Source organism: Zeus faber (genome assembly GCF_960531495.2).
Source record: "Zeus faber genome assembly, chromosome: 19".
Lineage (NCBI taxonomy): Eukaryota > Metazoa > Chordata > Actinopteri > Zeiformes > Zeidae > Zeus > Zeus faber.
In genome coordinates, this window is record NC_137206.1 from 18,915,435 (window position 1) to 18,929,957 (window position 14,523).

The 14,523-nt window shown below is 41.1% G+C and overlaps 1 protein-coding gene across 1 annotated transcript; it reads right to left on the reverse strand.

Annotated features, from left to right (window-relative positions):
• Positions 1-5,371: 5,371 nt before the first annotated feature.
• Positions 5,372-10,551, reverse strand: sec22c (SEC22 homolog C, vesicle trafficking protein; the record flags this gene model as incomplete). Its single annotated transcript, XM_080019934.1, has 7 exons — positions 10,518-10,551; positions 9,486-9,697; positions 8,444-8,607; positions 7,863-8,042; positions 7,626-7,744; positions 7,061-7,126; positions 5,372-5,572 (listed from the first exon to the last, which is right to left on the reverse strand). The coding sequence occupies exons 2-7, from the start codon at positions 9,665-9,667 to the stop codon at positions 5,372-5,374; spliced, it is 912 nt and encodes a 303-aa protein (XP_079876060.1). The 5' UTR covers positions 9,668-9,697; positions 10,518-10,551.
• Between the last annotated feature and the right edge of the window lie 3,972 nt (positions 10,552-14,523).

The window sequence follows — 14,523 nt, forward strand, 5'->3', positions numbered from 1 at the left end:
TTCTGAGTCAGAGGAGGTAGAAGCTTCACAAATACATAGAAACTTTCGTTTTTTTACCAGTGGGTTGAAGAAGTACTCAGACCATTGACTTCAGGTGGGTCAGGGTTCAGGTTAGGGTTCGGGTTAGGGTTCGGGTTAGGGTTCGGGTTAGTACCCTGACACAAAATGACTGTAATAAAAGTAAATGTACCCCATTGACATTTGTACTTAAACATACAGTATAACAGAGGTATTTTCCCTAAATGTACCTAGAATATTAACAGTAAAAGTGCTTGTCATGTGCAGTGCCCTGATATAACAGGTTCATAAATACTGCATATACAAATATATATAGGTATATAACTTTTTAAAAATGTGTTAGAAATGTAGTAGGGTAAAAAGTTCAGTATACTCAGTATACTGTATATATTTTGCTTTTTAATGGAGTAAAAGTCAAAAAAGTATATTGAGTCTCACAGACTCAATATACTTAAGTAACTATGCTCAAGTACAGTATTCTTCATCACTGGGTCTCACTTGAATGTTTGAGGAAATTATGAAAATATAGTGAATGTAGTAGATATTCATGTTAGATTTTTCAAATACTATTTTCTCTACAGATACAGGCCCTTTTGAAGGCATCATGAAGATGAAGGCATCATGAAGGTGGCCTTGAAGTCACTCTATAAACCAAACGACACAGCCAGCTTATAAAGGGGGGGACGGTAGCTCAGGAGGTAGAGCTGGTGGTCTAGTAATCTAAAGGTTGCTGGTTGGATCCCAGGCTCCTCCTGCTAGCATGCTGTAATGTCCTTGAGCAAGACACTTAACCCCTAATTGCTCCTGATGGCTGCGTCCGTCGGTGTTTGAATAATTGTAAGTCGCTTTGGATAAAAGCGTCTGCTAAATGACTAAATGTAATGTAATGTAATGTAATAAAATGTGCGATGCTGCAGTTTCATTGCACACAATTCTGCAGATATCACCACACTGCATCATTCTGTGTCTATTGATGATGCATGTGTCATGGGATTTAAGTGCTGGCAAGAGAAAAAATAAATTGCTATGGAGGGAAGAATAATTTTCCGAAAACAAAAAGGGATAATTGCTTGTTAATTGGTTATTTTAAAGGCCCGGCAGCTGAAAAAAAAATAAGGAGAACTACGAGGGAATACAACAATTTAGCAGTGTAATTATTCAAATCTGGTATAAATGTGACACCCCGTTGGGAATGGCTTCCACGTTCCTATCGGTGAAGCAGGGAACATGAATGACAGTTTTTAGGATTAACTGGAACATTTTCAGGCCAGAGTTCAGACACGGCCAATGTGGCGCCAGAACAGTGGCTGATTTATCCTCCTGGTGAGCACTTTTGATGCCATCCTGCCATCAGAATAACACACTCAATAAATTGATTGGTGGCTGGTGGGCCTCTGCTGTGAGAACATTTATATCCAGCTCATTTACCGGAAGATCCTTCAGGAGATATGGTCATAGAGGAGAAACAGCCACAGACTGGCATCCCCCGCTGGAGGGTAATAATCACTTTCATAAATAACAACAACATGAATTCATCAACCTGAAACAGGCGGAGGCGTGGAAGAACAGTGCTGGCGGATTGAAAAATGAACTAACATTTGGGTATTCCAGCTGTGTATAAAATACCTTTTTGCAGAGGATCGGGATGGCCAATTAGAATGAAAGGTATGGCGCCTTCGCATGAGTAATGACTCGGAGGGGGATCATTTTATTTAATTTTCACTGCACTAAGCTGGTGGCGCTGCGGATTAATGCTGCTGCTCTGAGCGCCAATAGTAATGAGGAGACATGACGATAATAATAATAATCATAATCATCATCATCATAATAATAATAATAATAATAATAATAATAATAATAATACTGCAGATCTGCCCGAGTGTGTAATCCTAGTTTTCACTGTAAAAAGAAAAGCTGTAAATAGTCCAATGAACCAGGCGGTGGAATAGCTGCATCTTCTACGGCGCTTTTCCAGTCTTGCGACCACTCAAAGTGCTTTCCAATACACGCCTCGCGTTCACCCGTTCACACACACATTCATACGTCGATGGCAGCGACAACCACACGCACAGCTCATCGAGGGCACTTCAGCGAGGGCTCGGCGTCCCGCTCGGGGGACACTTCGACGTGCTCCCAGCAGGAGCGGGGGATGAGTGCACGACTCGCTCTACCTCCTGCGCCCCCATCGCCCGGTCGACGGCGGCTCAACGGCCGCAAAGGCGAGGAAAAAGTGACCGATCCGCGCTTCTCTCCCTCACCCTCGCTCCCTCCCAAGTGCTCCGACTGTCCTAGTGGGCAAAGCCCAAGTTTCTCACACAAGAACGCAAACATACAACTAAAAGCTGCACCATTTTATGGAATGGACATGTGCGTTTTTATTTATTTATCCTTATGTATTATTAGTTTACTCGACAACCCTGATAAAAGTTTATTTAGGTGTTGGACTGTTAATCCCCAGATCCTAATCATGTGCGATGGATGGATAATTAACCGAAAAGGCTTCCATCGGCGGTCCTATTTTCACGTTAAAAAAAAAAAAAAAGTTCATTAGATGAACTCTCAGAACTCCACAAATGTTTGAGCTGCAAGACGACAGCGAGTGCAAGGGCTCCCTCTCGCGTCACAACGAGGAAAATGCAACAACGAGTTTTTAAAGTAATCCACAGTATTATTGTCAAACTGATACGTATGGGACAGACAGTCAGAAATGCGTTTGAGGGGAGAAAAAAAAAAAAAACTCAAGTGGTTTTAAGAAAAAATAATTTGATCTAATTTCATGTTGACGTGATACCATCACAGGGTTGCTGCGGAGCCGCTGTTCCGCCGCATCCCAAAGCCGCTCTATGGGATTGAGATCTGGAGACTGCGGAGGCCGCGGTCGAACTCCACCTGACCCCGCTGAGATGGTGGCTCCGATGGATGAGACGAGTCAAACTGCGTCAGCCTGCAACAACTGGGCTGGTGGGGGGGGGGGGGGGGGTTGTCGGTTCGAGGGGGGCTTTCAAAAACTAAACTCGACTAAGAGCAGCGTGTCAGCCTGCAGATGTACAACGTTGTGACTTTATTTTCAAGGAGCAGCAGGACTCTGGTGCCACGGGTTCAGACGCTGCCTTCCAGCACCACCGTCATGGATTCATGTTCGGATTTTCCTACAACCTGGTAGTTGCTCTTTCATGCCCAGTTCCGACTGGCTGCCTATATCCGATTTTTATCCACCTGCTTACACGGTAAAACCCATTTCACCGTTGATATGATTTTCAGGAAGGTCGTTTTAGAGCGAACACCACACCACCACAGGGAAACGGAGTCCTCCTTTAACAAACCAAAATCAATTGAGCTCACTTACTCGAGGTGTTCTGGCGCCACCTTTTCCTTTTCATAAGCCGCATCCTTTCCTTCAAGTTATATAGTCTCATATCACAAACATCGGCCAACACGAAAAGAAGAATCATGAACCCTAACGTTTGCGGCAACCATCTCTTTCAACAAGCATTAGAATTTTACTTCAGCGGGACACAATATTTACCACATTTAAGAACAATTGCTGTGGCAAAAACAAAAAAAGGACGTTCAGTAGCGCAGTCATTACATTCTGGTCATTACATACTATTTCAAAATCAGTGCATCCATACTCAGTAGGAATAGCTGGAATCAAGTAATACCTAGTCTTAGGATAATTGTACAAAACAGTTTAAAACAGGATTTTCTTTTTTCAGATCAATTAACTAGTGTCTACAAATCAAACATGTTAATAGAATAACATTGTTGTAAAGATTCTACCCATGACAATTATTCCTTATAACTCCACTTTGTAGGGTATCGGGGTCACGAAATCAATTGCTGGTAAATCTGTAAAATACAACAATATTACGATAAAACAACGGCGTACAATACAAGAAAGAAAGCTATCTTAGCACGGTGACGCTGCAGCCGCTGTTACGGCACGACGCTGTTTTCCCACTTTGCTCTAGAACGCTGAGAAAACATGTTCTATCCAGAGGGTAGATTTATCGATTTTCCCGCCATCGTTTGTACGAAAACCTCCAAAAAGGCTTCTCGGAGTGGAAGCCCTGAGTTTGGAGAATAATGGACAAGCCTGCACTCCCTTTTCTTTCATTCATATTTGAATTCATTCATGTTAAAATAACAGTGCGGAATTATCAGCTAAAAGCATTCTACTAATCAACTATAACTGTATTACTGCGTCTAGTAATATTACTATAAATATTGTATTGCAATGTATTAATTAAATGCAACTTATTAATAACTTTGTCAAACTAAGTACTTTTGATAATGTTCGGGCTATTCAGTTGATTTGAACACCAGAAATTTGAATAGGTTTACTGTGGTTATGTTATCAGGTTCATATAGAGGGAGAAAAGTACATATAAAATCTAAAAGCTATACCTCAAGTTCCTAAATGCCGAAAGTGTCAACTAAGTATTTAAGTTATTTCTAGTCTCCTAAAACAGAGCATCAGAAAAGAATGCCTCATTACTCTACATTAAGAAAAGTATGAATCTCTACAAGTGTTCTCTTACCAGGAATGTACATTTTCCAAATTATGTCAGTTTTACAAATAACACCAATAATAATCATGATACTTCACTTTGCACGTTGTAAACTCTTAAACCCTGATTTAGGATCAATTCTCATCAATTTTTTGCTTGGCAGCAGAAAAGTGACAAAACTAATCAAACATTAAGTCCTTACGTTTTGTTTTTTTTCCAGAATTTGGTCCTATTGTAAATGATTGTAATGATATTTTTACCTCCATTGAAAAACTTTGGGAGTAAAACTGAAATGTCCTTCATCTGATTGAGTTAACTTTTTTTTTTTTCGAGACAATTCTAAATTAAGCCACTAGGATTAAAACCCCCTCCCCGGACCCGTAAGGCTTTTCAGAACATCTAAATCCCTTTACTACACCCCAAGTCTGAATGCCTCTAAATTAATATTTCAAAAGGTATATTTCTGATGGATTATGACAAAAAGAAAACAAAAAAAACGATGTATTGCGTTTTGCCAAATCCTTTGTCCTCGGTCTTACAAAACTAAATGTACAAAAAGTGCACCGGCTTACCGTTTAGCAGGAAAATAGGAACAGGAGTCATTTACAGAGACGAGTTGACACAAAATTAATAAATATGGTTTGTCCCCAAAAGTCCACTGGGCAAGATCCTCAGAGCTAAATTGACTTTGGCTCAACTTCCTGTTCCAAAAAACTGGCACCAAAAAAAAAAAAAAAAAAAAAGACTGTCCAGGCCGGAGGAGAGGAGGAGGAGGAGGAGGAAGGGGAGGAGGATGATAAGGGAGCTGGAAGCGACTGAGCTGTCCTCTGGTCCCCTGGTCCTCAGACCTCACAGTCGCTGATTCTGTCCTGCAACTTTCGGGACAGGGTGAGGGCGGTGGAGAGGCAGGAGACAGACGTGTGGAACAGCAGCTGCCAGCGGTTCCTCAGCCCGAACAGGAAGCCGTTGCACAGGACGATGGCGCCCAGAGCCACGAGGGACTTGGACTTCTTCAGAGACGAGTGGAACAGATAGAGGTGGCACTGTGGGAACACAGCAGGCCATAACGTTTACACAGCTTTATTGGACATTGTTCTTTTGTTTGGTTTATTTATAGGTGTTTGGTTTATTTGGTTTGGTTTATTTACTTAGCACCACCTTGCAGTATTTATTGTTACACTAATGTTGTTGTTACACTAATCTCTGTCGAATTGTAGCTTGAATGTTATTCTCCCTTGTAAGTCGCTTTGGATAAACATCTGCTAAATGACTAAATGTAAATGTAAATGTAAATGTAGGTACATTTCCAACTGTTTCTATTTTTTTTGTTAATTTCTGGGTTTATGTTGCTGTATATTGTAATGTTTTTAAGATTTTCAGTTACTGTTACGGCTTATTGGCAATTTGTCAACTCTTTTGTTCGTAATTTTTAGATTTATGGTGTATAAATATAAACTGGCACATATTGTGTGTGACGAATAAACCTCTTGAATCTTGAATCTTGGCAGTATAAACTGACAATATCGGCATATTGTCAATCTTTTTTATTTTTCTATACATTTTTAGGTTTATGGTATATTGCCAATTTTCAATTTTTCCAGTTAATTTGTGGTCTTTTTTTTACAAATCTTTCTATGTTTTAGTTAATTTCAAGGTGTATTCTATATTGCCAATTTATTATATTTTTTGTAAATTTTGTCAACTTTTTGGTTTGTTGTATTTTGCCAATTTCTTCCTTTACCCTCATTACTTTGTTATTATTGCCCATTATTTGGTTGTGAGCTGCTATTACACTGCAAATTCCCACCAGGGATGAATGAAGTATCCATCTTATTCCATTTTCCCACCAAAATTAGATTTGACCTGGGTTTTTTAAACCTGTAATCGACTTGAACTTGAAACGGGGTGTGTCATGGTTCCAGTGGGATTGGGAGCAAAACAGTAGAGGAGACAGCAACTTAAACAAACAACGACATAAAACTGAAAAACTTGAATAAAAAAAGTATTTTGAGCCGTTCGAAAGAACCGGATCGTTCATGAACGACCCAACACTACAGTAGAAGCAGCGTGGAGCACCGGCCTTTGACCATTTCACAGTCCCCCATGCGGGAAAAAAAGGAAATACCTTCTGATTTTGATTTTGGATTCTAATTACATATGATATGATATAATGATACACAGATATTCCTGTCTGTTTATGTGCCAGCTTCCGGAATTTCAACACAAATCGCATCTCGCAGGTAAACGGGCCAAAATGAGCGGGTCAACTCGAGTGTCCTGTTCCCATCAGAGCCGATCCGAGTTGGAGCCGATTAAAACCTGTGTCTATTGCATGTTAATTTGACCCGGGACAAATGCCGGATGTTAGCGGGTGTTACCAGGTTTTTGGTGCAGTGGGAAAGGGTTATAATTATGCTTGTGAAGAATTTCAAACGTAATGTATTTTACCTAAATCTGGCAGAAAGGGAAGGAAAAAAATAAAATAAAAAAAGTGCTATGACATACAAAATTACAGAATTAGGCCATTTTACCTGGAACACACAGCAAACAAATGCCAGGAGAAACGCTGCGACATTCCATTTTCCCTCATAGTCGTCCTGTGGAAAACGAAGAGGACAGAAATGTAACACACTGGTTCATGTTCATGTTCAGGCTTGTATCTCAGGTTCTGGGACATAAAGGCAGGTGTTGATCCATAAAATGGATTCATGGGACTCTTATGATTGGAATAGTGGGACAGTCCCTTTGACCGGACCAGCGTGTGCTCTACAGCTTCTTGGGCTGAACACATACCAGGACTGATAAGATTTTGACATTTAGAAAATAAAAGTTTAGTGCAGGCTTCTAATGTTTGCACAGTTGACTGAGAGAGGAACCGCAGCCCACAGTGGAAACACACCAGCACTATATTTAGCTGTGGTGGGATCTCAAATGTGTTTGCAAATGGCCTATAATCATAACATTGCCATTTGATTTATTATATTTCCTAATTCTTGTATACATGGACCGCTTTTTTTATTTTTTATTCACCACTCAAGACTAAAATGAATGTGTTATTGTGAGTGAAATAAAGTGATTATTTTGAAGTGCTGGTACCTGGAAGGTGTTCTCTATGAGGTGGACACCCCGGATCAGGTTCAAAGAGGCACACATGATGTTAAGGACCAGCGAGAGGATGCCGAGCGGAGACACCGGTGCCAGTCGCACATTCTGACCTAGTCATCATGGAAACACTGTTTAGATTCCTCAAACACATTATACTACAGCTATTGACTATTTATTTGATACGTGAGTGTTGAATACTTAATGTGTTCATGAAGATTTGTCTCTCACCGGATCCAGGAACCTGATCGAGGTGTCCGTTAGCTGCCTGTCTGGTCAGCTCCACCTCCTCTAACGTCAGAACTTTTGGGGGGTGGATCTTCAGATCTTCCTGGACCTCTGCCAATGTGACCTCTAGTACTGGACCACCAATCTGGTTGTATTGCTGTTTTAGCTTCTGGATGGTGCCGTCTGCCCAAAAAATATGCGTAAAAAAGATAAGCTCCGAGAAAAAAAAATTAAATGGATACATTTAGAGTGAGCAAATCAAGGGTCAGAGCATCTCGTCTGTCTTCCATCTCATTCTATTTGTTTCTCATCAACTAAATCCTTCAATATGCCACAGGGTGTCCTGTTGGTTCCACCAGATAGTGTGCAAATGTGCATGGTATTTAGTCTTGGATCTCTCTCTCGAAATGTCTTGAATCTGACCTGCGATGATGTGCTTTGTGTTATTCCCTCTCTCTCAACCCCAATATTTCCTGTCTCTCTTCACTGTTCTCTATAATAAAGGCAAATATGACAAATAGAAATGCTATTCTTTACCAAACCCAGATACTAAATAACTTTTAACTATTGTTCATCCTACTCACCAAATTCCAAAAATGGATATGGCCTGGCTGCCAAGGCAACCGCCGTGCTGTCGAAGCACGCTGTGAACTCCCAGCGCAGATCTTCCAGGAAGCAGAAGGCCTTAGCAACAGGGAGGCTGCGGTGGCACACGGTCATGTAGGAGACTCCCTCGGAGGAAACAAAGCTGAGGTGTTGGAAGGAAAAAGGTGATCAGTAAACCTGCAGACAGACTCATCCATACATATATACACGCACACACACATATTCACACGCACTAACCACACACACACACACGCACACCTATGGTGGTGTGTGTGTGTGTGTGTATATATATATATATATACACACTGTATATATACACACACCGAACACACACACACCACCATAGGTGTGCGTGTGTGTGTTTACATATACATATATACATATATATATATATATATACATATATATATAAATTAACTCCATGGATGGTTCCTATGGTTAACATCTTCAATATCAATCACACTCACTAACATACAATGTTCCATATATGCACCATATGCACTGCCTTAGAGGTATGGTTAGGGTTTTATTCACATATTAACTATATCTGCAGTTAGTGGCTAAAAATAAAAAATTGCCATAGGGATGCAATTCATTCATTCTGACAGAAGCCAACACGATTTCAAAGTCCCCACTTCTACAAAACATGTTTGCATGTCCACCTTTTACTATTACCAAACTATTACCATCAAAAGGTACCGGTGCATCCAGGCCCAAATCAGCAGGTTCAAGAACAGTTTCTACCCCAAAGCATATGAGTCTTGAACACCTTTTTCACGTTTTTCAAGTATATATTGTTTCAGTTACTGAAGTTGAGTTTTGGGGACCTTTGACTTTAAGTCAACTGCATTTCAAACAAATATCTATACTTTTTACTCTACTCTGTTTCCTACAATGTTGTGGCTGGCTCCATGTACAATAATTCCATAGGCAGCAATATCTGTTTCCATGCCGTTTTGTTGTGCTCATGCAAAAAAAAAAAAAAACCTTGATGCTTGAGTGTCCTAAATAAACACTCACTGTATGTTGAGGTCCTGACCCCTGACAGTCCCTCTGTCAGGAACCAGGCAGAGTGCCTTGCTGATGGTCCTGAGCTGCTGCTTTCTCTCCTGGAGCTCCTGGTTGTGCTCAAAGTCTGTGGAGGCTGACAGCGGGAGTCCATCCCTCAGCCGAACCACAAAGGCGAAGAAGATCAGAGACATGATCCACAGGGCCCATGAGGAACTCTCTGCCTACACAAGGTGCAGAAAAACAACATAAAATCACTGAATATTAAAACAGCCCCCCCCCTCCATAGACTTGACGTTGTTGTAATTATACTATGATATGGACAGGATTAAGAATGAGTACATTAGAGGGACAGCTCAGGTTGGACAGTTTGGTGAAAAAGTGAGAGGGGCAAGATTGAGATGGTTTGGACACGTGTGTAGGGGGGATGAGAGTTACATTGGGAGAAGGATGCTGAGGATGGAGCTGCCAGGCAAGAGGAAAAGAGGAAGGCCAAAGAGAAGGTTAATGGATGTGGTGAGGGAGGACATGCAGGCGGTTGGTGTAAGGGAGGAAGACGCGCAAGACAGAAGGTTTTGGAGGCAGATGATCCGCTGTGGCGACCCCTAACGGGAGCAGCCGAAAGAGGGAGAAGAAGATGCATGTTAACCTCAAGAAAAGCCACTGTCACATGGCATATCATCACGACCCCCGTCTGTTTATGTACTTTTACAAACATAGGACCTATCTGTCATACAACCTGTCTTGATATGGGTTGGTTCATTTCAAAATCAATTAAAAAGCTGTGCCTTGGGTTAAGAGGTAGCCTGGTTGCTAGCATTGGCTGTGGGTGTATATACGCATATAGATGGAATGTTTCTGTACAGGATGAATAACTACGTATACAATAACACCGGCATGGATAACAGGGGAATTTAACCCACTGGAATGTGAATTGAATCAAGCAGCAATGAGATGGAACGCATCATGGATTGCTGTAAACGAACTACAATCACACCTGACTGAGCGTTCACAATTTGACTGCACACGCCACTCGGACCTTACCTCGTCATTATCCCTGGAGTCATATTGTGCGATGCGATATTACCACACCATGTGAATTGAACACATTCCAACTACAAAACACGACCAAAAGGCGTCGTATGTTCGTGCACTTTAATGTCTCCCGCACTTTAATCGCGTGTAAGAGTCTTTTGTACCCTCCTCTGACGAGAAGTTATGTCCATAGTATCAACAAGCTGGACGGAGCTCGAACCTTCAATAGTAAATAGGGAAACGGGGGTGTACGGCAAGGCAGAGAGGACAAAATACTACGGGTGGGGACGCGGTCGCTTTCTGTTACCACGTGATGGGTGACGTCAATGGCGTCGCTCGTCACCGACTCACCGGAACCGGAAATGGTTTGAATTCATGAATTATTATTATTATTATTATTATTATTATTATTATTATTATTATTATTATTATTATTATTATTATTATTAATCAAAACAATAATAATAATAATAATAATATTATTATTATAAATATTAGTAGTAGTAGTAGTAGTAGTAGTAGTAGTAGTAGTAGTAGTAGTAGTAGTAGTAGTAGTAGTAGTATACCTCTTCAAATGTACACCAATATAGCACCGTAATCATATAAAACATATAACAGTATATGACCGAGCAATCACATGTACAAATATACATTTGTCCAAAAAAATTGACACACTATATGAGTGATTACAGTTCAAACACAAAAAGGAAATAATATAGTCATTTATAATCGGAGAATAAAGAAGACACTTTCAGTGTGTTCTTTCTTGTTCCTGGGCTTTAATGAATCATACAATTGTGATCATCCCCCAGGGAGATTTTTGGCGGAGATTTTTAGAAATCTGCACTTGTGAATAAAGAAAATTAAAAAAAAAAAATAATACATCTATAATTATTCCAAATAACAGAATAAAACATTCTCTTAAATAAACTATGATATGAGAATGTTTTTTGTACGTATCCAGTCATATAAAAAACACCAAAATATGTTCACCATATTCAAATAAAAGAGAAAGTGAACTGTACTTTCAATATTATTGCAATAATTACTTAATTAAAGTCACTTAGGGTAGAAATTAAAAGCAGACGAAAGCTACACGTAAACCCTTTATTTAAACCCATCGACATCATTTACAATATATGCATGCATTGTTGCAGTATTTCCATAAATGGACACGAATATCAGAAAATCGAAACGAAAACAGAGGTTTTCAGTGTGGACGTGTGAGATTGAATCCAGGGGTCCGAACGCAGTCTGCGGATGAAGCGGCAGCTACAACACCTGCAAGACCACCAGGTGTCACTGTTTTCCCAGCTTTGAATGCGTCCAAGCTTCGGCGCCACACTTGTGGGTGAGACCCAAAGGTTAAATACACGGGTTGCCAGTTGAGTCTCTTCTCCGTTTTTTTTGCGCTACAAGAAAAACACGCAGATCAATACGCCGGCAAGCCACAATCGAATTGTACAGTCGAATGACTCGGGCGTATTGGCATGCCACAATCGAATCATTCCGACCCCGTCACTCGGGTCGCGCTCGCGCCTATTTCGAGGAAAAGCCGGTTGGAGGTGTTCACGCGACAGTTACGCGAGCGCACGTAAACGCACCGACGAGGAGGCCCCTGTGAGGGCCACGCGGGCTTTAGCAGAAGGGGGACGCACAGTGGGTTGGTACGGCACAAACTCGGAATAAACGCAGAAACAAACAAACGAGCGGCTGACACACGTTAGAGCAGAAAGTAGTCTTGCGCTTGTGGGCAGAGCCTCTCGGGCAATAACACTTTGCAGCCATTTGACCCGTCAGGCCGGACGCTCAACGGCGGCTCGTGCGGTTTTGGTTGCTAGGCGACAGGCAGGGTGTGGTTTTGTAGTCGAGAAGAGAAACCGTGATACATACCGAACCGTGAGCCCACTACCGTTGCATCCCTATTATCCACTGTATTTAAATCCACCTGGTGCGCCCACTTGGCTGGAAACCTGTTTCCATGACAGGGCTTTCCTTCAAAGGTCCTGATAAAATCCTAAATTACACAGCACTCCAAGACGGAGTGGGATCCGTAGTAGTGTTTACATTTTTTGGTTCATACAAGTAGAAAAAAAAAGTGAATTGCTTAATTATAAGAAAGTAGCTAATTATATTTTCTGCTGCCCATTAGGAGAAATAATGTAAGTTACTTGTAGTTCCAATCCTTCACTAATGATAAGTTGATACCAAAGATTAATTTGAGCATCTTCGAACATCTTCGATTTCTTCCATTTTCACACTTGGACGACTTGTCTTTCAACTTTTCTCTCTGATTTGTTCCAACTTGCACTGGCGAGTAGTTGCCAACGTGTTAAATGAAAGTTACTTTTTTTTTTTTTTTTAATTATTACCTTCCAATGCCATCCTCAAATGCAGTGTTAAACATCGGTCAGGAAGTTCACTGACATCCGCCTGTTTCACTGTGAACCACCGTCCCTCTGACGGGGCGATTATTCCACAGCCCAGAACAGGCCGCACCGGTCTGTTCACAAGTGATTATGAATCTGTGGCTGGAAGTCAAATCAATACTCACACTCATTTTTACCCTGCGTCGCCAAAGGGCATTTCACAAGTTAGAGACCCCCATGTTTGTTAGTATGGAGGTATGGAGGAAGGAATGGGGGCGGGGTGTGGAGGGATGAGTTCGGTAGCGGGAAGATCTCAGGATCCGGCTGGCGTTGGACGGCGGAGTCCCCCAAGTCGAGTTATTAATATAGCTCTTAATCATGACACGGCCTCGAGGGGCATCAAATTTCAACGTAGAAATCAAGAGCATCCCCTCGTCTTAATCCCCCTTTAGCGTCTCTGCACAGGCCTGGGCCACGCGATGCGTCTGACCTTCTGTGTCGCTCATATGGGTCCGCCATGGTAACAATTGTGCATTGTGGGTAACGTTCTGTGTTTTTTATTTTAGATGTATTTCATTGTGGGTAAAGTCTCATTAAGAACGGTGTGTTTGTAATTTAGATGTATTCTCATCTTCCTCCGCTTTGAACAAAGCAAAAAAAACTAAAAAAAAAAACTAAAAGAAAACCCTGTGTGTTCTGTGTCTTAAACCCCAATTTATAGCACAATTAGACGAATCAGAATAATGTATGAGCCTCATTCCACTCGCTAAAGCAGTGCACATCATCAGAATGAGAGGAGAGGGAGACAAATGCATTAATTCAATTATTAATCATGCTCCCAACTAATTGAAAATTTGGTTTGGTTCGGTTCCTTCCTTGCCAATATTTGCATATCCTCAAAAGCCCCCATCCCCCCATTCCCCATGTTTCCCCTCCCAGGAGTTGTACTGGGCTGGATGTGCAGTGTAAGCAGTGTTGCCAGATTTGGGCTACTTTTGATCACATCAGGCTGGAAAAAAAAAAAAGCATTTGTGAGGATTTGTTCACTGGCGTTTTTTTTACAAGAGGGCGCGATCGTGTCCCTTGTGCCACGTTCCTCCAAATAAAGCAAATAAAAACTGTTTGGATTGTGTTTTGCTTCGTTTCCTGTATTGAACGGAACAAAAGAAGCACAGGGTGTGTCTCGAGCAGCCGAAAAGAGAGGATCTGCAGAATACATTTGTACTGTAGATGGACTTTGTTCACACGCCTTCTTCATGAATCATATTATGTTCATCGGCATGAAGATAATGCCATGGTGTACTGTCACATATTTACTACTGGTCAAACACAGGTTCCATTTTAAATTCGCCCTCACCACCTTTAAAGCAGTGAAAAGCATATTTATTTTGTCCTTGTGTTGTTGTATACATGCATCTTGTCTTGCTTGTAAAAGATATTCAAGTATATCATTATAATAGTATAGTAATATAAGTTGTGTAGTATTCTTATAGTATTTTAAAGTCTATTCTAATTGTCTTGACTTTTAACCCTTTTTATGTGAAGCACTTCAAACTTGTTTTGAAAAGTGTTGCGGCGCAATAATAAAAGCCAGAGATGACGGAGCTATGACTGGATTATTTCAGTGGAAGCGTCCGACTAACTGC